Raw genomic sequence first — 27,063 nt, forward strand, 5'->3', positions numbered from 1 at the left:
AAGACCCCATGTACCATCCACCCAGTTTGTCCTAGTGGTAACTTCTAGCACAATATCACAAACCTAATAGTGACAGATTTTACCAGTTCTATGGCACTCATTAGCTTGGTTTGGTGCAGAAGGTACCTTTCAATAATTGTATGCACTGCCAACTCTTGACTGTGATGTAGTTATAGTCTGGGTTTTTGTAAAGTTGCTAGTCATGTGGGAAATTTTATGAAGATTTTACTCAAATGCTTTATTATTATTTTTTTAGTCAAACATTTTATGATAGATAAGTATACTTTCATCTCTTTGTTACTTTTGTAGCGGTCAATAACTGTCCTGAATTCAGCAAGGCCTTGAAACCACAAAAGCCTTTACTAGAATACCAGCTCTTCAGTTTTCTAACTGTGTGACCTTGAACAAGTCTTTTAGCCTCTTTTATTTCTTCATATGTAAAAAAATAATTGTTTCCTTTCAGGATTATTATAAATATTAGAGAATTTATGACAACTATCCACTGTGTTGTTATCATAGAGCAAGCATTTAAGAAATAGAATGCACGGGATATGGTAACTATAACTCTAATCCCAGCTACTCAGGAGACAAGGATAGAATTGCCATCCAAAGCCAGCCAGACAAAGTTAGCCTGAGACCTTATCTGAAAAACAACTACAGGCAAAAAAAGGATTAGAGACTTAGCTGGACTAGTAAAGTGGTAAAGCTCAATTACCAGCTCATGGGTGGGCATCAGAGAATACAGAAACACTGAATACTATTAATTGTCCTTCCTTTATAGACTTGTGTAGTTTACAAAGCACTTTCTTATCCACTGTGCACTCAGCCATTCAGAAAATTATAGTGTCCAGGCTAATTCTGCCTCTTGATCTGAATAACCAAGAAGCAGAGACTCATGCGAAGAGGCACATGTTAAAAAGGAGTCATAGTGAATATCCCTGCCTTCTATATGAGTGCATGTAATGAAACCCTGGGTTCATTATAATAACACTATCATCAGCAGAGTATAATTCCAACTTCTTGACTTCTCCAAATGCTGTATTGAATCCTAAATGACTAGAATATCTAATTTTCATACCTTTGTTACTCTCTGTACCCAGAACAAATTATACCTATAGCCTTTCCTTCTTGGCATTCCTAAAAATGTGTTTAATTTATTACCTAGGCTTGGAAAAACATTATCTTCCCTGATATCTCAATATAGCAGAAAAAATTACTAAGTAGCATTTTGAGGAGGAGTCTTTATACTATAAGTCAATGAGGAATTCACGGCTTAGGTTAGTCATTCTATGGAAATCAGAACTCACCAGTAATTTAACACAAACCCATGAGATCAATCATGTCATTCCATTTACAGGCTAAAAGCCACCAAACTAGGTTCAAGGACATTGAATTACTTGCCTATTATCTTGCACCTAAGTATTGGGCTCCAAATTGAACAAATATACAGATACCAATAATCAAATACCTATGCTAATGAGAGAAGAAAGAATGGTAAAATATTATGAATGTTTATTTCAGAGAAATATTTGCTTTACATCATTCTCCAGCTCAAGTTGTAAAATTTCTTAACTATTTTAAGCTCCTTGTTCCCTTTAGCCTATATTTACTCACAAAATGTTACAGTTTTCTTTTTCACAAACCACAAAAAAAACCTAAAAACATTCATTGTTAGAAAAAAATACACTAAGTTATAGTTGCAAATTAGTAAAAGAAAATGAAACAAAAGTCATCAACTTTTTAAATTCTTTTTTTAATTCAAATATACATAATGAACATATATACTAGATCTTAGAAGCACTATGCTATTATACCTCAATAGCTCCACAACTTTAAGACTTGGACACAGTATACAATATAGTGGAAAGAGTGCTGTGATTCACCCATTCTTATAACTGCCACCAATATTCCTATGACTTTCAACATAAATTTGTTCATCTGTAAAATGAAGGATTGGATTAGATGAACCATTGAATTGACTCTTCCTGTAAAATACTGAGTCAGTATTTTGTACCTTTCTTGTCTGCTCACAACCTTCAGAAAACTTCTTGAAACTCTTCTGTCCATTTAAACAAACATTTCTTGATCTTTCTAAAAATTTATAGAATCTAAATTCGGAGAAAATAAACAATTTAAAATGTTGAAATATTAATTTCCATTCAAATTGTTAGGCACTATTAGGATTATCAGGGACAATCTGGAAGAAAGACCTTGAATATAGGAACTGCTAAGTACTTGTTTGAATGAATTGAACACTGCATTTCTCAGTAATTTTCAATCAATATTTAATAAATGCACTAATAAGCATCTTTAAATTTTTTATTATTAAAATGAATAGTGAAATGATATTTTTACCTTCCCTGGAAGCATGCCCAAGAATATGGATTTCTGCTTGTAAAATGCACAGGAAAAGGTATATTTTAATGTTGGTCATGACACTTCTGAATCTTTTGTCATCTGTAACATAGAACTGAAGAAGCTTGATTGAAAACAGTCATTCTCAGTTTTGAAGATTTTGAATGAAGGAGTTGCATGATGTTTTTGAAGTATTGTGGAAATTAAAACTAATATATAATAGTGAAGATTTTCTTTTCAATGAAAATTATCATTTTGTTAGTCACAAAAAGATAATTTTATTTGATTCAAAAGCAAGAGAAAATACTTTGCTTCTTAGTTGAAGTTACATGTATAATTGATGCCTTATTGTTACAAAGAATATTACCCTCTTGGATTGATACTTTCTTTTTTTTGGTCAGTCATGAGGCTTAAACTCAGGGTCTGGGAGCTGTTCCTGAGCTTTTGTGCTCAAGGCTAGCACTCTATCACTTTGAGCCACAGCTCCATTTCTGGTTTTCTGGTAGTTAATTGGAGATAAGTATCTCATGGACATTTCTACCTGGGCTGGCTTTGAACCATGATCCTCAGATCTCAGCCTCCTGAGTAGCTAGGATTACAGGCATGTTCTACCAGTGCCTAGCTGGATTGATATTTTCAATGAAATTTCCTTGCAGGAAACGGTTAAAGTGTTTTTAAAACATCCTTCAGTGAAAGATGATTCAGACCTGGAAGGAAGAACTTCCTTTATGTGGGCAGCAGGAAAGGGCAGTGATGATGTTCTTAGGACCATGCTGAGTTTGAAATCTGACATTGATATTAACATGGCAGACAAATATGGAGGCACAGGTAAGAACTGGTAGATGAATTCACAGGTAAGAACCAGTAGACCGATTCAGTTCAATTTCATTCAGACTCCCAAATGTAGATGGTGCTACGAACTGTAAAAAAGAAACTTAAAAACATGGCCCCTTATCTAATGCTATTTGTCTTTGTTCTTCTCTTTAAGTTTGAACTTTCTAGGTTATCGCATTTCTTCCAAGGATTATGACCAAAGTTAGCACATTTCTACATTTGACCATAACATTGGTTCTTATACATGACTAGAGCATAAACCTATACTTTAAAACTATGCCTATTTCGTAGTTATTATATCCTAATTCCAACTCAGAAGGAAAAAGTAAAAAAAGAAAAATCACACACTAGCTCAGCAGAACTGAACAGGATAAAACTTAGCATTGGGTTTCACAATATTAATGGCTATTTTGATCTATAGGGATGTATTAGAGCCTTTTGCATCTACCTTTTGTCCTGAATATGACTTTCTTGGGTTTTAAAGCTACTGGTGCAACACTGTGGGGGGGAAGAGGAGCAGGGGAGCTATGCACACTTATCTTTCTCCTGATACTGAGCCTTGCATACCCTCCAGAATATTGTTTTTGTTTTCAGGCAACTTCAATTTGATGAGAAAGACTATAGCTTTTGAAAGTATTTTGTTATCAAAACCTCACAGCAGATGTTAAGTTTCTGTAGGGATATGATACAGACAGATATAGGTTAGACACTGACTTTATAAGTAATGTAAACATGTATATTTGTGTTAGATTTCTTCCCAACAGCTGGAGTGATCCACTTGAGTCATTAAACAGATGCTGTCCTTCCCTATTTCATGCCCTTCCTTGTCTCTCATCATTCCAACCTATGTGACCATTTATATTCCAGTCCTTTCCACCTTTCTGACTTAGCTCACTCACTTACACTTAGTGTATAGTAGCTACCCTGACCTTCCGTAAACACACACTCCTCCTATGCTGTTCTAAATGCTCCCTTGGCCCATAAATACTGTTTTTATGGTTCAGGTCTCAACTTAAATGTCAGCTCCTTTGCGAAGTAGTCCTTTCAAAACTACTCTCCCAGTCACTCTACACATCAAAATACCTTTGATTACACCATTCATTATACCATTCATCACTACCCATCACTTTACTGGCATGGCTTTTTTTCATTTTTTTTAATTTGATTTACTTCCCTTCCTAGAATGTAACCTGATCTATTTTGTTCCCAGTAACATTACAAATTTTTTTTTCTTCTTCTTCTTTTTTTTTTTTTTTTTTTTTTTTTTGGCCAGTCCTGGGGCATGAACTCAGGGCCTGAGCACTGTCCCTGGCTTCCTTTTGCTCAAGGCTAGCACTCTGCCAACTTGAGCCACAGTGCCACTTCTGGCCTTTTCTATATATGTGGTGCTGAGGAATCGAATCTAGGGCTTCATGTATACAAGGCAAGCACTCTTGCCACTAGGCCATATTCCCAGCCCACATTACAAGTATTACCCAGCCTAAAAGGCCATATTTTTTACAGTCATTTTAGACTTGCCTGTAAAAGCAACGGTGGATCACTGTTCACAAAAAAAGGCCTTGTGAGAAGCATTACAGGAACATAACACTTGGAGGAACTTTCACCAGCATCCGGTTTGTCAGCATGGCTCATTCAAACCGAAGGAGTGACAGTACAAGTCAAGCCCTGCAGTGCAGTCACGTGGACAGCGTACTCACCACTCATACTCAAAATTAATGCTTAGAAGGCTCCACAGGGGAGGCCAGATTTAATCTCTCAGGTTTTCCTCCCATATTGAAATGAATTGATGTTTCCTTCATTGAACCCTGAGGAAGTAGCTGGCTTGCACGAAGCCATGTGGTTTGGGAAAATGTCCTCGGTGCAGTCTGGGCTTTTGGTTTTTCATAGGTACCCAGACCAACCCAAGGAACAGCACCTGGGACCAGGCGAAGAGCAGAAGGTTGACAGCGCCAGTCAACATGTCCCCAAGGGACTTACTAAGCAGATTAGGAGGCAGTATTCTCTTGGTTATTTTGTCTTGTTTTCTTTATTTTTTTTATTTTTTTATTTATTTATTTATTTTTTTTTTTTTTTTGGCCAGTCCTGGGGCTTGGACTCTGGGCCTGAGCACTGTCCCTGGCTTCTTTTTGCTCAAGGCTAGCACTCTGCCACTTGAGCCACAGCACCACTTCTGGCCATTTTCTGTATATGTGGTGCTGGGGAATCGAACCCAGGGCCTCATGTATATGAGGCAGGCACTCTTACCACTAGGCCATATCCCCAGCCCTTGTCTTGTTTTCTAAAAAGAGGAAAGATTAAACTAGGAACCAATAAGATGATGTCACTTCAGACCAATAGAAAAGGAAGAGAACATGAAAAGAGAAACTAGAAGGGGAAAAGTATGAGTCATTTATCTGAGTAGGAAGGAAGTTAGAAATCTATGAAAGTGGGAAATTAACCAGATAATCCTTAGGATTCGGACCTCGTTGATCCACAGTGATCAAGAAATCACCAGAGGAAAGGACACAGCAAAATGAAGAGGTAAAGTTGTTTAGCAGCCTTTCATTTTCTTTTACTACTTTTTTAGCTTTGCATGCAGCTGCCCTTTCTGGCCACGTCAGCACCGTGAAATTATTATTAGAAAACGATGCTCAAGTAGATGCTACTGACGTCATGAAACACACTCCACTTTTCCGAGCCTGTGAGATGGGACACAAAGATGTGATTCAGACACTTATCAAAGGTAAGTACTTCTTCTAAGTCACTCACAAAAGGTGGGAATTCTTGCATGCTCATTTTGAAATAAAGCATCACATGACCAAAAGCCATATGACTAGTGTCCATCTGACACTAGGAAACCCCAGTCTACTGGCTCTGCCTAGTGACACTTTGATTATGGAAGTCATTTCATGTGTCTGATCCTCAGTTTCATTAGGGGAGCAATTCTTAATCCTCACCCACTTACAGGCTTATTGTAAAACTCTGAAGTCAGCAGTGTATGTGGAAGCATTTCAGTGAGAAGTAACTGAGACTGTTGCTACATTTTTTAACTTTGATTCTTTTTGATAAATTCTGTCTACATTAGACGTTTTTATTATTCTTTTACTTTTCCAGGTGGAGCAAGGGTAGATCTCGTTGACCAAGATGGACATTCACTCCTACATTGGGCAGCACTCGGAGGAAATGCTGATGTGTGCCAGATACTGATAGAAAATAAGATAAATCCAAATGTGCAGGATTACGCAGGGAGAACCCCTTTGCAGTGTGCTGCATATGGGGGATATATCAACTGCATGGCGGTGCTCATGGAAAACAATGCAGACCCCAACATCCAGGACAAGGAGGTAGCCATCCGGGTCTTCTCTATATGAAGTTACCTCCTAAATGTTTAGACTCTTTTTTTTTGCATTGTGCACTAACGTAAAAAAAACACATCACCAAACGTAGTGCTCACCCACAAAGCCATCTGCTGATTACGATTTTTTCTTTGTTGATATTCTCCTCAATCATATTTATATAATTTAACATAGTCATAATATACACTAGAAATGATGTGAACTTTTATGAAATACAATATGATTTGTATATATATAATTTATTAGATGATTTTATAAATATATGTGATATATAATATGATTTTACAAATGATCTTTTTCATTCAATCAACATTTTTATTTAATATACATATAACCTTTATAATCATGAGTGCATAATATTCCAAAATTATAAGTTTATATTTTAATGGTTCATTTCATCTTTAAATACAACTCTATTAATTAGTTACTATCATTACTTTATTTTAAAGGTAAGAAAATCACAACTCACATGTTTTGAATAATTACTCTAATGTGGTGAATTTGAGACTGGAAGAGTCAGGGTGTAAATGATGTGTTTCACATATTTCAGAACTCAACCTTTTGCTGGGCACTTTTCCATTATTATAGACAATATTGTGGGAATCATATTTGTCCATTTAATTTTTTCTTTCACATTATTCCCTTAGAATAATTACCCCCCAAGTGAGATTCTTGAATCAAAGAAAGAAATGGTATGTAAGTGTGATTAACTGGGAGGCATAATGCCAAAATGACTTCTAAAGATATTGGTTAATCTCTAATGGCTCCATCTATGCAGTAAGGCAGTAGTACTCTCAATTGAGCCATCACTGAGTCCTCAGTTTTTTTCTTTCTTGTGTTGGTACTTGTCAGGTTTTGGTTGCCAGGTATGCAGACATCAACAAAAGAGTTAGGAAATAGTCCTTTTTTATTGTTATTATTACCCATATAACAAAGGTACATAAATTACATTTTCCAACTAAGAAAATAGATTCTCTCTTAGCTCATTCAGCAAGTTTTGATTAAGATTGTTACTATATGTAAAAATAACAGTTGAAAAAATATGGTCTTTATAGTCTTAGGAATGCATCTCTTATCATTTGTTACATCTTTCCTATTTTAACTAAGTTGGCAGTTTCTTTTTTTTTTTTTTTTTTTTTGGCCAGTCCTGGGCCTTGGACTCAGGGCCTGAGCACTGTCCCTGGCTTCTTCCCGCTCAAGGCTAGCACTCTGCCACGTGAGCCACAGCGCTGCTTCTGGCCGTTTTTTCTGTATATGTGGTGCTGGGGAATCGAACCTAGGGCCTCGTGTATCCGAGGCAGGCACTCTTGCCACTAGGCTATATCCCCAGCCCGTTGGCAGTTTCTTGCATACATGATATATTAAACTACTCTTTCTAGGCATGATGGCATCTGTGGCAGGTCTTCTTAGTCTCATAAGAACCTTATTCCGAATCTTCTTCCTTAAATATTTTGGAAATTTACTTCTGATCTCTGGGTTATAAAATGAACAAATTCCCTGTAGGTATCAGGTTCCCAAAGATGAAGAGAAAATAATTAGACAATCTGAAGAGTCCCATGACTATTTTCCTTTCATCTTTGGGAAGTTGAAACTTATAAGGAGTGTGTTCATGTTACTCAAAACATTAAATGTATCTGTATAAAGTTGGTTCCTTACCATTTTTATGTCTGTAAAACCTATAATGATTTTCTCATATTAGTCCTGTATATTGATATTTTGTTATTTCTCTCTTTTTTTAACATCCATTTGGCTTCTACTCTTCAAAAGACTTTGTGGATTTTCTGTATTTTGAGCTACTTAAGCCATATTTTTGCTGTCCTTCAGTTCAAACATTTTCAACTTCCTACTTTGATTGATTCTCTGGACTAAAGATTATTTAGAAGTATGTTTACTTTCTAGGCAGTTGAACATGTTGTCATTTTTAATTGATATATTTACTTTCCTATTGCTGCTTTGATAAATTATCACAAACTTACAATACAAATTTATTATCCTACTGTTCTAGATGTCAAAAGCACAAAATTAATCTCTCTGGACTAAAACACACAGGTGTCAACAGGGAAATATTGGAAGCTTTGTAGGAAAATCCGTTTTCTTCCCTTTTCCAGTTTCTAGAGGCCACCCACATTTATTGAGTCATGACCACATTGCTCTTTCTTCAATGCCAACCCTGGCTAGTTGAGACTGTATCTCTCTGAAAGTCACCTTCCTGCTTATCTTTCCCTTGTAAGGACTCTCGTGATTTGTATTGGTATTGTTTCCTCCTAACTTGATACAGATTTCACATTGATGGAATATTACGCAAGCAGTATTGATTGCTTCTCATCTATGAAGGGTGTTGTCATGTTATGACCTTTAGCCATTGTGTTAATTATGATCTTGGTTCAGATACCATTTCTTATTTCTGTTTTCTATTTCCTTTGTACCACTAAGTAATTTGGGGAATAATTATATTCTTGAATTAACATAAAGAACCAAATATAAAAATTCATCCCAGTACACTTGTTTGATTTTTTTTTCACATTCTATAAAGGGAAGAACAGCTTTGCACTGGTCCTGTAACAATGGATACCTTGATGCCATCAAACTATTACTCCATTATGCTGCTTTCCCTAATCAGATGGAAAATAATGAAGAGAGGTAAGCTGCTGATATAAATGAGTGTGCTGTTTTATTTCTCACATCCTTTCTGCCAGATTTTTACTCTTTAACTTAGATATTGGTTCAGAAAAAAAAAAGGTATGCTCATAAGGAGATAATACACTAAGAAATCTTGATCCAAAGAAAGAGCATAAAGTCCCATGCAATGCTGGTTTGGGTTTGATAGCTATTCAGAACTTTAGATTCTACCTAGGGCAAATCCATACTTTGCATGAGGAAACAGATGTCTGGCCTGGGGAGAGAATAAAATCAGAAAAGGCCTAATTAACCAAAACCAGGAATTCAACTTAGGCCAGCAGAATATGTTATCTGTATTCAAAAGATTTTTCTTGATAGAGAGGGAATTATCCATTAATGGGTATGAAAGTGCCACCATTAACACATAAACATAGATGCTGGGAGTTCCGCATTTAATGTATAAATATAGCTTCCTTGAATAATACAAGGTTCATACAGTTATGCTGGGCCTGTTGCCCAAGGACACAATATAAAATCTTAAGCAGCAGAAATTCTTGTTGGTCTTGGAGCTAGGAAGATTCTAGCAACTGGTAGTTACAACTATGTGACTAGACTTCTATATCTAGGATCCCTGTAGGCCATATATGAATTCGCCTTCATTATTCATGACTATGCTCAATGAATGGCCCTGACATCACCCATCTTCTCTGAGCCACCCACCATTCTTTCAGGTGGGAAATAACAGAGAAAGAGCTAGGCCAGCTAGCTCAGTGGAAACACGTTCTTCCTTCCAACCTTGTGCCATTTCGCTCAGAACTCTTCCTCATCAGTAAGAAAACAGATGTCTCCTTCTGGAGCTCTTAATAATAATAAAAATAGGCCGGGCACTGGTAGCTCACACCTGTAATCGTAGCTACTCAGGAGTCTGAGATCTGAGAACTGCACTTCAAAGCCAACCCAGGCAGAACAGTCCATGAGACTCATCTCCAATTAAGCAACAGTGCTCTAACTGGCTCTAATTAGTGTGTTAGCTCAAGTAGTAGAGTGCTAGTTTTGAGCAAAAAAGCTCAGGGAATACCTATACCGTGAGGTCAAGCCCCAGGACCAGCAAACAACAAGAATAAAAATAATAAAATAAAATACCAGGAGAGAGACATTAAGAATCTAAGAATTACTAGTGATTTGTAAAGAACTTATACTATAGAACAACAATATTTACTTCCTGACTATGTTTTTAAAGAAACCATGAACAGTATGGTTTCTTTAAATTCATTTCCCATTTATATACTAAGGCTTCACTTTCAGACATGAGTTAAGGTGCTTCCTGCCTCCTTGAATAAACATACATTAATTATAGACCACAAGACCAAAGGAAAAATCCTCCCCAAGTGTTCTTGCCAGTCTCTAGATAAAAAGACAGTGGTCATCCGGCAGTCTCTTTTAATGTTTCATCAGCAATGCACCTGGAGGTACGAATGTCATACGCTGGCAACTGCCTTTTATGTTTATTGACATTCAGGTTTAGACATTCTCCTGATCCCATCAGTCCATACCTACATGGCAAGTCCAATTGAGTCTCACCTCTTGTCTTTAAGAAACAATCTACATTGTTTCTTGACTGGTTACCATCAATGTGGTGCTAATTTTTACTTCTCATGCACTGACACTAACCAGTTGATATACCCTGTAAAGACCTAATTTTTGCCAGCTTCTGCTGGCTTTCAGTCGATAACTCTCTGACAGCCACACTCAAACGTTGATGGGAATATTTGCAGAACTCTAATGTTTCTAAATTGGTTTGCAATGAAGAAATCTGAGTAGTAGCAATGACTGTGTGGCCAGTACTTTAAACATGAGGGTAGACTTCAATCTTAAAACCTTGTTAGAGATTTAGATGGTGTCTCTTTGAGTCAAAAATTGACTGAGAATCCTAATTTGAGTAAACCACCAGTGTGAAGAAGACATTTCTAAAAAAAAAGAAGACATTTCTGAGAAAACTGGAGATATTTCATTATAGAGCAGCATTAGATTTATGGAGGAATTTCTGCTCATTTTGTTAGTATAATTACCATTATGCTATATTGTTTGTAGATGAATATTAAAATGCATAGGCATGGAATAGTAGGAGATTCAAGATCTGCTTTGAACAAAAATAAAAGGAGCTTGGAAAAAGCAAATATAGAAAAAAAATCTGCTTATTAAATTTGGATATTGAGGGGACTGGGAATATGGCCTAGTGGTAAAGTGCTCACCTCGTATACATGAAGCCCTGGGTTCAATTCCTCAGCACCACATATATAGAAAAAGCCAGAAGTGGTGCTGTGGCTCAAGTGGTACAGTGCTAGCCTTGAGCAAAAAGAAGCCAGAGACAGTGCTCAGGCCCTGAGTTCAAGACCCAGGACTGGCAAAAAACAAAACAAATAAATTTGGATATTGAATATAAATAAAATTATGCTAGTCTCTCAAGTTTTATACTTGAAATTTCTCATAATAAAAATATAGTTCTCTCATAACAAAGTTATTTCAGATGTAATTTCAATCCAGAAGCAACCTCAGAGATCAATTTCCTCCTCTTCTCTCTCTCTTTGGCAGATGAGGGACCAAGCTCAGAGAAGTTAATAGAAGGCTCAAGGTACACCAGCCCCCTGACTCCCAGCACAGCTTGTTTTTGCATTTTGGTTTTTGTTTGTTTGTTTGTTTGTTTTTTACCAGTCCTGGGGCTGAACTCAGGGCCTGAGCACTATCCCTGGCTTCTTTTTGCTCAAGGCTAGCATTCTGCCAACTTGAGCCACAGCGCCTCTTCTGGCCTTTTCTATACATGTGGTGCTGAGGAATCAAACCTAGAGCTTCATGTATACGAGGCAAGCACTCTTGCAACCAGGCCATATTCCCAGCCCTATATTTTGTTTCTAAGACAATGTTGCTCTGTAGCTCATGTGGGCCTCTCATTTACAGTCTTCCTGCCTCTATCTCCAAGTGCTGGGATTACGGGTGTGTGCCACCATGCCTGTTTAGGACATAGTATGTCATATGTTACTTCCTTTTGTTATATTTATATAACACCTTATATTTTTTAAACCAGATTTAGGTAATCCTATTATATACTATTTGAAGAATACTAGATGCTGATAATTATTTTTAAAATATACCAAGGCTACTAAATACATATGCTGTTTCCATACTGGTTTTAGAAGCAGTTCTAGTCTATGAGAAACCTATATCCAACAATTGATAGAGTTGTTAAAGAAGGATTGCCCACCTCTGTGTCTGCATAATGCTTGAGAGTTGATCTAGATATTTCTACATGGCCTTTTGGTCCCTGACCAATACTGGCAAATCAAGGTGTCTTAAAAAGATGGTTCCTCAGTCTCAGTGTGGAGGGCTTTAGTACACAAGCTCTGTATTGAGAGCACAAACAATGTAGATTGTTGTGCAAACAACATACATGCTTGTGCTTCCCTACTGAAGTGACCAAACCACTTATATTCTGAAAACCTCTTCCTCTGATATCTTACTGTCAGGTAAGTTGTGAAGGGAGAGATTCACTTTTTTCCTGTGACCCTTGCATGATAGCTTTCTGAGTCTAATTGTGTACCATTGTGCACACTATTGTATGCACACAAGTGGAAATCACCCTAGTACTTTGTGATGGTGTTGATGAGCGGCAGTCACCCAGAAAGGACTGGGTCTCTGTGGGCAGCGGTTAGGTGATCAGAAATCCTAGTTTGGGCCCTGTGGAAATAATAGTTATGATCGGCAACCGTGGCATCACCAGCTGCTGCAGTGAATGTCCTGTGATAATAACACTAATAACTGACATCTGCTAATGGTCCCCTTTGTTTCCAGCATAACACAAGGCTCCCTATCTTCATTATTTCCTTTCCACCATATTAGTTTGTTTAGACAAGACAAGCCAAAGCTTAGAAGCATCAGCTAAGTTGTCTAAGAAGTAACAGTCTTAGTTATTATCATTGGGCTGTTTTTTTTGTCTTAATTTAAATTCTGATATTTATGTTTCTATTCAGTGTTGGAATTCTTTTTTGTTTTTGTTTGTTTTGCCAGTTCCGGAGATTGAACTCAACACTGTCCCTGGCTTCTTTTTGCTCAAGGCTAGCACTCTACCACTTGAACCATAGCACCACTTCTGGCTTTTTCTGTTTATGTGGTGCTGAGGAATTGAACCCAGGGCTTCGTGTATATGAGGAGAGCACTCTTGCCACTAGGCCATATTCCCAGCCCTAGTTTTTTTGTTGTTTTTGTTTTTGCTGGTCCTGTTTTTGTTTTTGCTGGTCCTGGGGCTTGCATTCAAGGCCTGAGCACAATCCCTGGCTTCTTTTTGCTCAAGGCTAGCACTTGGCCACTTGAGCCACAGCACCACTTCTGGCTTTTTCTATATATGTGGTGCTGAGGAATCGAATGCAGGGCTTCATGCATGCTAGGCAAGCACTCTATCACTAAGCCAGATTCCCAGCCAGAATTCTTAAAATGTGTGAGTGTGTGTGCATGTGTGTTTGTGTGTGTGTGTGTGTGTGTGTTGTATATGTGTGTTTAGTTAGCCACCAGTGGTTCATGCTTATAGTCCTCAGAGGCTGAGATCTGGAGAATTGTAGTTCAAGGCCAGTGTAGACAGAGAAGTTTACTAGACTTCATTTCTAAAGCAAATAGCAAAAAGCAAGACTGGAATTGATTCAGATGGTAGAGTATGAGTCCAGCAAGTAGTGAAGCCCTAAGATCAAACCCTAGCAATGTGAAAAAGAAAAAGGTATTTTTTTCTCGATGGCCATACTATTAACCCTGTTTGTTTAATAATCCATTTTTAATTATTTCAACAGCCATAGTTATCATGAGCTTGAGGCTTTTTTAAATGATTAGTCACAAGTAATCATGGACTCCAGTACAGATTGCAATCCTTTTTCTTATAAGAATGGGGAATTACTTGGCATGTAGGAAAGAAAGCCAGTGACCATGTGCCTGTGTAGACCTCTTCCCCTTATTTGTGAGCGAGCCTCAAAACCTGAGAGTTTACAAGGTTGACAGCACAAAGCGCCTGGCCCCACAGTTGCATTCAGTCTTCATGGAATGAGGTTTCTTTCTGCCTTAATGCTAGCTAGCATCACCAGCTTGACTGTACCTTCCATTACATTCTAGTTTTCACAAAGTCTTCCTGTGTTTCAGGTACACGCCTCTTGACTACGCTTTGCTAGGTGAGCGCCATGAAGTGATCCAGTTCATGTTGGAGCATGGAGCCCTATCTATCGCAGCAATTCAGGACATTGCTGCCTTCAAAATCCAAGCTGTTTACAAAGGGTACAAGGTGCGGAAGGCCTTCCGAGACCGGAAGAACCTCCTCATGAAGCATGAGCAGCTGAGGAAAGACGCTGCCGCCAAGTAAGTGTGAGCTGGGGACCCTGTGTTCTCCCAACTAAAAGTCTTAAGAGCAAGGAGCGTGCAGGGGCATAGCCAGGAGAGTCAGAGGAGATTACAATTTCCTTTGATCCTAGGTCTGACTGCCTTCCCCATCCGCCCACCACTGTCTGCAGAGCACTGGGCTACCTTGAAGCATGACCACCCCCTCCCCTGGGGGGCTGGGCAGGGTGGAGGCATCCCCACCCCTAGCCCCTGCTTAGAGTGCTAGGAAGAGATAACTCCTCCCTTGGCCTTTGCAGACTTTTTGAAGGAAATTAATGTTGACATCTACCCTACTTTTATTAGATGAATTTAAGTCTAATTTTGATTTGATTAAAGCAGCCAAATGTATAAATAACTGGCTCTTCTCTGCTTAGTCCTTAATAAATCTGTATTAAGTACCATTGCTTCTCTGGGTGTTCGGGGGATTCGGTTCAGAACTCTTGCAGATAACAAAATCCAAAACTCTTGTATAAAATGGCAGGGGATCTGTATATAGCCCGCACGCATAACCATAGATTTTAAGATCACCTATAGATTAATTGTGAAACCTAGTACAATGGGAATGCTATATAAATAGTTGTGTTTCTGCATTGTTTAGGGAATGATAACCAGAAAAACATCTGAACATGTTCAGTACAGATGAAAGGTTTGGTTTTTTCTGAATATCTCCAATGCATTGTTAGCTCAATTTGAGAATGAAGAACTTGGAATGTATAGAGGGCCAACAATAAAGTACTTTATTCAAGAAATATTCAGGCTGGAAGTGTGGCTCAAATGGTAGTGAACCAGCTATGAATGAGCAAGCCTAGTGATCACAAGGCCCAAGGGAAAAAAAAAAGAAAGAAGGAAGGAGGAGAGAAGGAAGGAACTATTGACTTCTTACTATATGTACAAAGCCTTTGGCTAGAGTCTAGAGAGGAAATAGTAACCAAAAGCAAAGATTCTTTTTGGTCCCTTACCACCATTCTGCTCCTTACCCAGCCAATGCTAGAAATGTTTAAATTGAGGAGAAATTGACCTAATTTATTTAATTTTATTTCTTAAAAGGAATTTCTTAAAAATCTGAGTCAGTATTTAATTTGGCTTTGAAAAATAGTAATCAGAATACCGCTGCTGCATCTTGGATGAGACCAGGCTTATTGCATTATTGCAATGTACCTTTTCCATTTAATTAGGTGAGGAGAGCAGAACTTGCCTTCCTTAAAGGAAGTAACTTACTAAATTTGAAGGCAAGTGATAGAGAAATCAGGAGAGAGAAAAATTGTGGACATATTTTCTAAGGCAGGTATTTCAGAAACTACTACTTAAGAAATACCTATAATCCATTTAAAGGCACTTTATAACACACTCAGCACTACCTATGCCATTGCCAAAATGAACATTACTATAATTTACCTGCCAAAGCAAAAAGGGGAATGCACACTTAAATAAGACCGTGTTTATGCTGATCACTCTTCTTCCTTGAAGCTTCCTTTCACTGGGTCTTCACTCTGTATTCTCAGGTGTCTAACTCCCTGATTTTTCTCCCCATATATACTTTTTTAATTATAGTGTCTCCACATTGAAGTCAGCCTTGCAGGTTACTCTTTAGACTTCTGCTTATGCTATGCTGTTTTCTACTGGAAATGAAGGTGCCCAGTGTTAGATTTTATATCAGCTGGATGTGGCAGTGCATACCTGTAGTCTCAATGGCTAAGGAGGATCATTTGATCTCAGGTGTTCAAGAACAGCCTGGGCGGTGCTGGGAATGTGACAGCGGTAGTGTGCTTGCCTAGCATGCACAAAGCCCTGGGTTCAATTCCTCAGCACCACATACACAGAAAAAGCTGCAAGTGACTCTGTGGCTCAAGAGGTAGAGTGCTAGCCTTGAACATAAAGAAGCCAGGGACAGTGCTCAGGCCCTGAGTTCAAGCCCCAAGACTGGTCAAAAAAAAAAAAAAAGAACTGCCTGGGCAATGCAGAAAGAGATCCCCGCTCAAAACCAATGGTTTAGTTTATCGCAGTCAATAACTCTTTAATCTCACATCCTGGCTTTCTAAAACTCTAGTAACTGAACCCCATACCTTCAGGTTCCCACTCACTGTACTCAAAGTTGTCCACCCACTTTACCATACCTTGTCACTTGCCAACACTTGAAATGCTTGACATTCCTGTTTGCCTGCTCTGTGGTCACTATCACTGCAGAGTCACTGTGGGAAACTACAACAATCTTTCTCCTGACCTCTTTATTCCTTTTTCTTTTCTCTTTTGGTTAGTCATGGGGCTTGAACTCAGGGCCTTAACACTGTCCCTGAGCTCATTTTGCACAAGCTCAAGACCAGTGCTCTGCCACTTTGAGACACAGCCCCATTTCCATTTTCTGGTGGTTAATTGGAGAAAAGAATCTCATGGACTCACCTCCTGGGGCTAGCTTTGAACCTCACTTCTCAGATCTCAGCCTCCTGAGTAGCTAGGATTACAGGCGTGAGCCCCTAGTGCCTGGCTGGGCTATCATTATTGACCTCAAGCCATGATGCTATGTAAGTACCTCCAGCATTTTGCTTCCATTTATATTCCAAATCTCAATCCTCTCCTCTAGCAAGGCCTTGCCACACCCTTGCCCATGATATCTCAGTCATTCTGAGCTTTCTTCACTTCCTAACTTACCATGACTGCTGGAAGACCTGGGCTTCTTTCCAACCAATATGAGATTGAATTACATAATAAGGTCCAGTTTGGTCACCCAGCTCAAACTTTTGTGGTACTTACGTCTCTTCTATAAGAAGTTGTTCTGAGTCCGCAACTATCAAGAGCTTCTATTCCTCAGGACAGCACATTCTAAAGTAGAGGTTTACTATGTCCAAAGTTCTTTGTCCTTCTCTTTGTCTTAAAACTATTCTTTGAAGTCAAAGAGAAACATTAAGTCCTGTTCCATAAACCATCTTTTAGATGGCAGTCCCATCCCTATACAGATTTTGGCCTTGTGATTGATCCTATGACAGCCTGCTCCCCTGAACTTCTCCAGTTTGTCAGCATCTCTCTTTAGGGTTCACTTACATTTCTGACTCTTTTGCCAGAGTTCCTCTAACCCCTGAGAATTAATTCCACAGCTTTCCTTCATGCCATCCCCTTCTCAGAGCTTCCATTTCTCATCAGTGAAATGGCAAGAATATGCCTTAATATGCCTTTGTGAAACTCGTGAAGGCTCCATGAATGTTCTGAGACTATATGCAGTATTTCATATGTCAGAAGCATATATTCTTTTTTTTATTGTCAAGGTGATGTACGGAGGGGTTACAGTTACATACTTAAGGTAGTGAATACAAATGAATTTCTTGACATACTTGTTACCCCCTTCCTCATTTTTTTTTACCTGCCCCATGATGGACATTGCCATTCTAGTCTACAGTGCTTATGAACTCTATGAATAACAATAAAACAATTCCTTCCAGGTCAAGTGGTATGTACATTCTTTCCTTTTGCTTAGTGTAATCAGTTCCTTCTTTTTCTCTCATTTCTCTCCCCCGCCCCCACTGCTCTTGAGTTGCTTAGTTTGCTTTCGTCAATGTCCATTGCAGCTATTGGGCCCCCTTTGCTGTATTTTTTTCATCTGCTTTCCCCTCATCATATATTCTTTTTTGAGGAAAATGAGCTATAGATATTTTGTCTCATTCTCAAAGGGTACCCAAAAGTCACAAGATTTTTTAAAAATGAACTGAATGATCTCTAAGGTCCTTTGAGTTCCAATAGTCTATAAGTTAAAGATCCTAAGACACACTACATTTTCTTATTCCCTTGAGAAATTAAAGACCTACTACTATTCTGCTTGTTACTCAAAGACAATGAAGAGATAAAAATCTGACAGACTCCACAGATAGTGTGCAACAGTCACTGAAAAGGTTACAGCTCAACCTTTTCTGTCTCATGAGCTTTCTCTCACTGGAGGTTCTAACAGGTTGAATTGTCATCTCTATGGGGTATTATATAAGGAATTAGTCAAATTACATGAAGAACAGATCTCTAAAATCTCTTCTTAGTTAAAGATTCAGCGAGAGGTACACACTGCAGGTCTTTGCTCTGACTCGTCCTCTGCCTGGAATAACCTCCCGTCCTCCCCCTTCTGATTCTGACATTCTTATTAGGTATCTCATCTAGAACTCTATCTGCAGGAGTGTGTGGATCTGACTTCCCTACTTGTCAGTGCCTTGAGAGTAGGATCTGTGATTATGTCTTTGTGTCTCCCTCGCTCGACTGATTCAGTAACTTTCTTTAGCGGGTCTAAAATCTTATAGAAGTCATTTGTCACTGTAGACCTTAGTTTTCCCATCTGTCAGACAGAAGCCTTGGCCCAGATGCAGTCGTCCCTCTCTGTATCATGGTTCATTACTGAGGCTTTTGCTGTATCACGGATTTTATTTTTAATATATAAATAGTGATCTGTCACCTATCGTGGGAGTTATGTTCCAGAGATCCCTGCCACCGGTGAAAGTCCGCCAAGTAGCAATAAGTGAGCCTTGATGTAGTGAGGTACAAGGGCTAACATGCTGCTACTGCGTGGATTTTTACCGATGGCAGGGGTCTCTGGAACATAACTCCTGCAATAGGTGAGGGATCATGTATTCTTTTCAGTCTTTGTCCATTTTCACACTGGGCTCTCTGAAAGTGCACGCACCACTGTAGCTTGTTTGCCCTGCTCAAGGCAGCAGACACATTCACATACTCTCACAATGTATGCTGGGTGTGCTGTTCCCCAGCTCCCTGCTTATTGGTCATGTCAGACCTATGACAAGAAAGAGCAAAGAGGTGTACCCCTGTAATATCCTTGAACATGAGACCCAGCTGCTGGACCCAAGGGGAAGACCTAGCATTCAATATGGCCACATCTGTGTCAGTTGGGGGGTACTAGTGGAACATGCCACCTGGAAATTGTAATGAAAAAAATGTATCAATTTTCTTAAAACTTTGATTATATTTGTGAACTCAGGCTGAATCATATGTCTGTGGTGATTGAGTTCTTTCAACTTTGATTTACTTTGTTCTACCAAAATGAAAATAAACCTCTTCCAACGACATCTCTAGAAGGCATCTTCATCACTTTCTGGATGTCTTCATCATCTAGATGGCTGCATCCCCTACTTGTCATGTGGATGCCCTTACTGGAGGCCCAGAAAAGTCTTCAATGATCAACTTTGCCCAGGGAGTGACTGCCTGGTGGCTTCTTAGAATTAAAGAGGAGGGCTGTTTGGGTTTGTTGTTGTTGTTGTTGTTGTTGTTGCTTAATTGGCCATGGGGCTTGAACTCAGGGGCTCTTTTGTGCTAAGCTAGTGCCCTACCACTTGGAGCCACAGCTCCACTTGTGTTTTTCTGGTGGTTAATTGGAGATAAGGGTCTCACAGACTTTCCTGCTCAGGCTGGCTTCGAACGGTGATCCTAAGATGTCAGCCTCCTGAATAGGTAGGATTACAGATGTGAACCACCAGCACCCAGCTCAGCCATTTGGTTTTCTACAGAAAGAAAAGACTGCTCAGATAACAAAACCTAATGTGCTGCCTTCAAGGCCCTCTTACTGGCAGAGGTCTGTGTTGATTCCAACTCAGGCAGCTGCCTGAGTGTGTCTCAACGGCTAATACCATATACTCTTAAAGTGGCTCTGCTCTCCTTGTGCTGTACGAAAAACCACCTTCTCTCCATTGCCTCATACTGAACACCACCACTGGGGGCCAAGCACTGATGGCAAGACACTAGGGCATCACAGTGCAGCCTAAGGGTTAGGGACTGACAAAATGTAACACAACTAGAGTCAAACACATTAGAGCCTGACGTGATCCGTTTGTAATTCTTTTTTTTTTTCTTTTGGCCAGTCCTGGGCCTTGGACTCAGAGCCTGAGCACTGTCCCTGGCTTCTTCTTGCTCAAGGCTAGCACTCTGCCACTTGAGCCGCAGCGCCACTTCTGGCTATTTTCTGTATATGTGGTGCTGGGGAATCGAACCGAGGGCTTCATGTATACGAGGCAAGCGCTCTTGCCACTAGGCCGTATCCCCAGCCCCACCGTTTGTAATTCTTTATAGAACCCTTGCAGTGTCTTTCTCTGGTAAGTAGAGAAGCAGTTATGCCCAGTCACATCCGGCTATGCTTTCCAGGCGGGAAAAAGGGTTTCAGGTAGTTCTAGGTACTCCATGGGTGTGTGGGCCCCACAGTGTGTTGTCTCAAACAGTAAGTAGCCTGTTGCCTCTCATGCATATCTCTACAGGGCTGAGGATGAGCTGTAGAGTTTCTTTTTGACCCCATCTTCCTTTGGACTATAATGACCAATGTAAAAGGGGAAGGGTTTTTACTGGATCTGGAGAAAATATTTCTGGAAAGTATGAATTTCAAAATCTCTTCTGGTATGTTAGCACCTCTTCAGATTTCAAGGACACTTGAGCAGGGGATAGTCTTCATTTTTTCCCTCTTCCTCTTTGACTTTGTTCTCCAGAAAACGGGAAGAAGAAAACAAGCGAAAGGAGGCAGAACAGCAGAAAGAATGGCTGAGCCCAGCTTCTCATATACCCCAAGCCCCTCCCTGTCTACCTGGCCCCCGCAAGCAACCTCCATCCAGCCCCAAGTCCCAGGGCCCTCTGCCAAGAGACGGCAGGGGGTCTCCAGCCACAACTCCTACAAAGGACCAACCTGTTCCCTCCGATCTTCAGAAAGCAGACTCCAGAAAGACAAATGGTAAGTGTGCTGATGAAAGTCTATGGATAAGACTCTTCTGATTGGTGCAATTTGACCATTTACATTTAAGGTGATTATGTTTGTGCTTACATCTGCCATTTTATGATTTGCTTTGCTATTTATTTCCTCTGGATTTCAGTCCTCCAGTTATCAAGTCCTCCATTCCTCTTTTGTTGGCTTCCTATGGGTTACTTAGAACATTGCTTAGAAGTCCATCTGGATTGATTTTTTTGCTTGGAACTCAGGGCCTAGACACTACCCCTGAGATTTTTTTTGCTCAAAGTTAGTGCTCTACCACATGAGCCACAGCTCTACTTCCAGCTTTTGGGGGTTAATTGGAGACTAGAGTCTCAAAAAATTCCTCTGACTGGCTTTGAACCATAACACAATCCTCAGATCTCAGCCTCCTTGAATAGCTAGCATTATAGGAGCCACCAAAACCCAGCTGATTTTTTTTTTCTTGAGTGTTACCCTTTTTTTCTGTCTGTTAGCCTACACTTCAATTGAGTCTTTGCACTAGTTTCTGCCCGCAAGGCCTCATTGCTATTCTTACCTGGATACTAAAAATTAGTCAGATGTTTTTTGGTGGTACTGAGGTTTAAATTCAGCCATACACTTGCTCAGCCAAGTCTCTACCACTTGAGCCATACCTCCAGCTTGGCTTTTTGCTGGTTATTTTAGAGATGGTCCCATAGGCTTCCCTGATTATAGGTGAGAGCTGCTGGTACCCAGCCACAATCAGATTCTTAGTGAGGACACTTCACAACTACTTGCCTTAACGGTAACGAGGTTAGGTTAGATACTCATTGCTTAGATTTTCTACTTTCTATTTGCTTTTTGCATCCAGTGATTGCCTGCATGATCTGGAAGGCATGATGGTGCTTCTCAAAAGATGTTCATGGGGCTGGGAATATAGCCTAGTGGCAAGAGTGCCTGCCTCGGATACACGAGGCCCTAGGTTCGATTCCCCAGCACCACATATACAGAAAACGGCCAGAAGCGGCGCTGTGGCTCAAGTGCCAGAGTGCTAGCCTTGAGCAGGAAGAAGCCAGGGACAGTGCTCAGGCCCTGAGTCCAAGGCCCAGGACTGGCCAAAAAAAAAAAAAAAAAAAAAAAAAAAAGATGTTCATGAGGGCTGGGAATGTGGCTTAGCTATAGAGTGCTTGCCTAGCATGCATGAAGCCCTGGATTTGAGTCCTCAGCACTATATAAACAGAAGTAGCCGGAAGTGGCTCTGTGGCTCAAGTGGTAGAGGGCTAGCAAAAGGAAGCCGAGGACAGTGCTCAGGCCCTGAGTCCAAGCCCCAGGACTGGCAAAAAAAGAAAACAACAAAAGAGAGAAGTTGGGCAGTTTTTCCTGGTCAGAATTGCCACTATGATCATGGCTACAGGAAGTCTAAATACTTCATAAATGTTACGTGAACAAGTGCACAGAATTACCTTACTCTGCAAGTTTTAGACAATAACTATCATTCCCTTTTTTTCTTTTGTCTCCCCAAGAAACATCCAAGGAACATTCTAAAGGCTGCTCTGCCTGTGTCCACGTCAGAGCAGGAGAAGGCCGTGAGGGAGAGCGGTGTCGGGGCGTCTCCTCCGTGGAGAAGTGCAGAGGTGAGACGGCTGGCGAGCAGTGGCGTGAGAAGGGGAGAGGCGTGGTGAAGGCACTCTCCTCCGTCAGCGCTGTCAGGGCGCCTGAGCCTGATGAGAAGGGGAAGGACCCCAGTCGCGCACCTACAAGCCTTTCCCAGCAGGACAGCCACCGGAAGGCCAGCAGGCGGCATGACCCAGCACCCAAGGCCGGAAGTATTCCCCAGAAAAAGTGCCCTCAAGAGCTCAGAGGAAGGTGCTCCCCGGCTGGTTCCAGCCGGCCTGGCACTGCCAAACAGGAGGTGGTCTGTTCTAGGCAGAGTCCTCGCTACCATCGCACACCAAGAAGCAAGGTGACACCGAAGCTTGCAGGAGAAATCTGTTCGGATTTGCCCCAGAGCACAGAGGAGATAAGGTCAAGACCCAGGAAGCTGGGGACATCTCCCCTGTCTGAGGACATTCCGGAATCTAAGGAGACTGAGCGGGAACCTGCACCTCTCTCTGGCCAGAGTGTGAATATTGACCTCCTCCCCGTGGAGCTCCGCCTGCAGATAATCCAGAGAGAAAGGAGCAGGAAAGAGCTGTTTCGAAGAAAGAACCAGGCGGCAGCCATCATCCAGCGAGCCTGGAGAAGGTAGGATGAGGTTCTTGGTTATTTCCTATGCCACCGTGGCACAGCCTGTGCCCACCAGTGTCTTCTGGTGACAAACTATACATAGTAGCAGAACAAGGATAATTTGGTGGAGCCTACCCATGAAATTCTTACCTCTATCTGCTACTATTTTACAGTGAGTTACATGGAAGGTGTTTTTGCCCTAGGAAGATAGCACAGCATGCCTAGGATAGCATGCTAAGAGAAATGTTTCCATCTTCACTCTAACTGGCTACTTGACTTGGGGTAGATCACTTGGCTTCCCTGACCCTCAGTTTCCTCAGCTGTAAGACAGGACTTAACAAGTGATATACCTCTCCTGTATTGTCTTTGACTTCTGGGTGATGTCACTTCATAAACTCGAAAGCACTATCCATCCTTTCTGTACATCCTTCTTTTTTCATATTTTGATATATAACCCGGCTCATAAGGTTTATATGGATGAGGCGCTGGGAATTGAGTTGGATGGAGGCTATCCTAAGGGGCTGGGATTGTGTCCTAGTATGGTAGTCAGATTCCTGCTAGAAGGACCAGAGAAGTCCTTGACTACAAGTTTTTATGGGCTTACATAATCACCGTAAAACCAACTAGAGACTCGCTTTAGTGACAATGCCCAGGGAAGTGCTGGACCCATTGCCAGTCAGCTGCCATTAGTGGCCTCCATGTCTAAGAGGGAGAATGATGGGGGCACAAAGTAAGCCAGGTGCTCTGGTAGCCAAGTATCGTGGCCTCTGCCAGGAGAAAAAACAAAAAACAAAAATGTACTAAGAAAACACCAATGTTGCCAGACAGAAGACAGCAATATAGATTCTTGGGAGGACCTCACACCAAACCCTACCTGCCCCGGAGCCAGGTCGTGTGGTTTCCACTTGTCCTGCTTCTGAAGAACATGTCCGCATGTCCAGCTCTAGCCACTACAAGGTCATCATCAAGACAGGACTCCCATGGTTTCTGAGAAGCAGGTCATCAGAGAAAAGATGACTTCTGCTCATGGAGGAGATCCAGCATTTGAACCTCCCTATGGCTCACATCCAAGGGCCTTTCCCCCGCCTTGACATGAAATATTTTCTCAGTGGTCATGACTGTGGTAGTGCAGGTGGGCCTCCTGCTCTTTATCCAAGAGTACACTAGGGAAGGATGGTCTGGATAGTGCCCACATACTGAGATAACTGCCAGAGCAGGAGGTTCCATTATTCCTACCATCCAGTACCACTAAGACTAATAGCATTTGTTGGACTAGGCCCCACAGTAACCCCGAGGAACAGGTACTGTATTCTCCCCATTCTATGCAGGATGTTAATCAACCACCAACATTAGAGCCAGCTGGGGCCCGCACTGGCTCTGACACCACGGTGGGAAGTGGCCATGGCTCACAGATGTGGGAGTATCTGCCAGGACATGCACTGGCTTCCATGCAGAGGAACTTTTTTGTTAAGCCTTTTGGCTGAGACCTGGATCTAAACAAGCCAGGAAGGTTTGCCTGATCTGGCCCCACAGCTGTGCCCTAACTGAAATGTCTCCCTCAGGTTGTCTGCTCTTGGACTCCTTTTGAAGAGCCAGGAGCTGACAGGTCCTGTCATTAAGTATCCAGAATCACAAATGAGCCTTCAGTCATTCCCCCCAAGAACAGTGGGTTCACAGTCCCGGGCACCCATCTGGGATGCAATTACGCAGGACCCTCCAGCTGGACCACTGCACAGTGGTGAGGCCAGGGACATTAACTCCCAGGGGGGTTGTGGGATTCCACATTTGCTACACCTGGTGATGTAGCGTGATTGCTTTAATTAATCCTGCTGTATTTTAACTACATCCTCCACTTGAACAACAGGAGGTCAAAGCACTGTCCTAGAACAGAGTGTCTGACTCCCAGCCTAAGGAGCAGTGAAAAATGGGATATGGGACAGGGTGCAGTGCCCAGGCACTCAATAAGAGCTGGCTGTACCAGCCTGGGCAGGGACGGCCCTGAGACTCATTTCCAATTAGCCACCAGAAAACTGGAAGTGGCACTGTGTCTTAAAGTGGTAGAGTGATAGCCTTGAACACAAAGAACTCAGGGACAGCACCCAGGACCTGAGTTCAAGCCCCACAACTGACCAAAAAAAGGAGCTGGCTTTACACAGGATGTGCCAAAGACAAAGCACAGAAGCTGCAGACTGAACCTTGTGCTCAACAAAAATGGAACAGCTTTAAAATTGTGTTGTATTATCAGTTAAAACTTGACTACTCAAAAATTAAAGGCCAATACTGGCCAGACAGGCAGGAAAGCTGATGTGTGAAACACTTCGTTGTTACCATAACACGTGGAGTCACCTTTCCGTAAATTCTCCATATTTTGAGGTGAATAAGCAAGAATGTTCTAGACTGCAAGAAGAGCCCTGAGCCAAGGGTGAAAGCTCTATAGAACATGCTCTTTTTTGCCACAACCCAGGGTTATATGGGAATGGGGATTGTTCTTATATCCTGATGAGGGTGTAGTCTCCACAAACTAGGTGATTGCATACATTCAATGGGTGATTGTCCATTGAAAGCTAAAACTCCCAACAGCTCTGGCCTGGCCCTGAACTTCTCAGTAAGTTCTGTCCATAAGCACAGAGAGCAGGGAAGTTGCTCAGCATCTCAAACAGGAAACTGTTGTGGAACAGCATTGTTCCATCACTCTAGCTTTTCTCTTATTAAAGTTAGCTTTCTGGAATGGTAGTCCAGTTGAAGAATGCCACAACTTGTCATTCTCCAGGAAAGGAAGAAAGAACCATGTCCCCTTGACTTAAATCAGCCTTTGGGGAAGGAGGGAGGGCTACACCCAGCACTGAGAGTTTTCGACAAACTTGGTTTGGTGTGTTCTAATGAGGGCATGGGGCCTGTTGCTGCTGTCTGTAGCTCCTGTGGGCTTATCAGTAGTTCATTCAGCTACAGATAGAGAACAAGGATGCGACTCTTCTTTAGAGGATTCAAAAACAGTGCTCAATAAGTTGGGGATGTCTATTGGGTAAACTCGCACACTACATCAAAGTATTGCTATCTTTCCCGTGCCCTTTGATTTTCCCCATCCCAAATTCTTAACTCCCAGCAGAATAATCTCAGTAAAAGGTAACATTTACCATGGCCACACTTCTCAAATTCTTATGTATGGAATAGACCAAAGTCCCAAGCAATGTTTGGCTGTTGGACCAGATCACACTGGGTTTTAGTAATGGTTTCTCTTGGCTACAGCTATGTCACCTTCCGTAAGTTGCACAGTCTTCCTGAACCTCACATAGTTTGCCTTAAGGAGACTCAATCAAAGGGAGGCTTCCTGCAACTCAGCAGGCCTTCCAGTGTAGCCTGCCTGTACATCTTCCTTCCCTCCCCAAATACAGTCACGTTGCATTACTTTCCTACATCTCTGCTCGTGTCCCTTCTGCTGCCTAGATGCCTATCTCTGCCTAGGTTTCTTCAACTGAGCACAATCCACAGCATCCTTGGACACACCCTGCAGCCTTGCTGTTCTGTACATGTGCAACACTTGGCACACTGCACTGCTAGTTTGCATCTCAGCCTGTCTCACTGTCTATGTTCTTTGGGGGCTAGGTCTCATCTGAT

The 27,063-nt window shown here is 41.2% G+C and overlaps 1 protein-coding gene across 3 annotated transcripts in view; it reads left to right on the forward strand.

Moving 5' to 3' along the window:
- Positions 1–27,063, forward strand: part of Invs (inversin) — a 103,161-nt gene that overhangs the window by 70,596 nt on the left and 5,502 nt on the right. For 2 of the 3 annotated variants that reach the window (XM_048338083.1, XM_048338093.1), the window contains 7 exons: positions 3,012–3,183; positions 5,756–5,911; positions 6,283–6,512; positions 9,058–9,164; positions 14,319–14,531; positions 21,008–21,246; positions 22,746–23,466. In XM_048338083.1, the coding sequence (XP_048194040.1) occupies positions 3,012–3,183; positions 5,756–5,911; positions 6,283–6,512; positions 9,058–9,164; positions 14,319–14,531; positions 21,008–21,246; positions 22,746–23,466 (1,838 nt within the window). The remainder of the gene's footprint in view (positions 1–3,011; positions 3,184–5,755; positions 5,912–6,282; positions 6,513–9,057; positions 9,165–14,318; positions 14,532–21,007; positions 21,247–22,745; positions 23,467–27,063) is intronic. The other variant, XM_048338102.1, reaches the window with a different exon arrangement.

This window comes from Perognathus longimembris, chromosome 1, assembly GCF_023159225.1.
Source record: "Perognathus longimembris pacificus isolate PPM17 chromosome 1, ASM2315922v1, whole genome shotgun sequence".
NCBI lineage: Eukaryota > Metazoa > Chordata > Mammalia > Rodentia > Heteromyidae > Perognathus > Perognathus longimembris.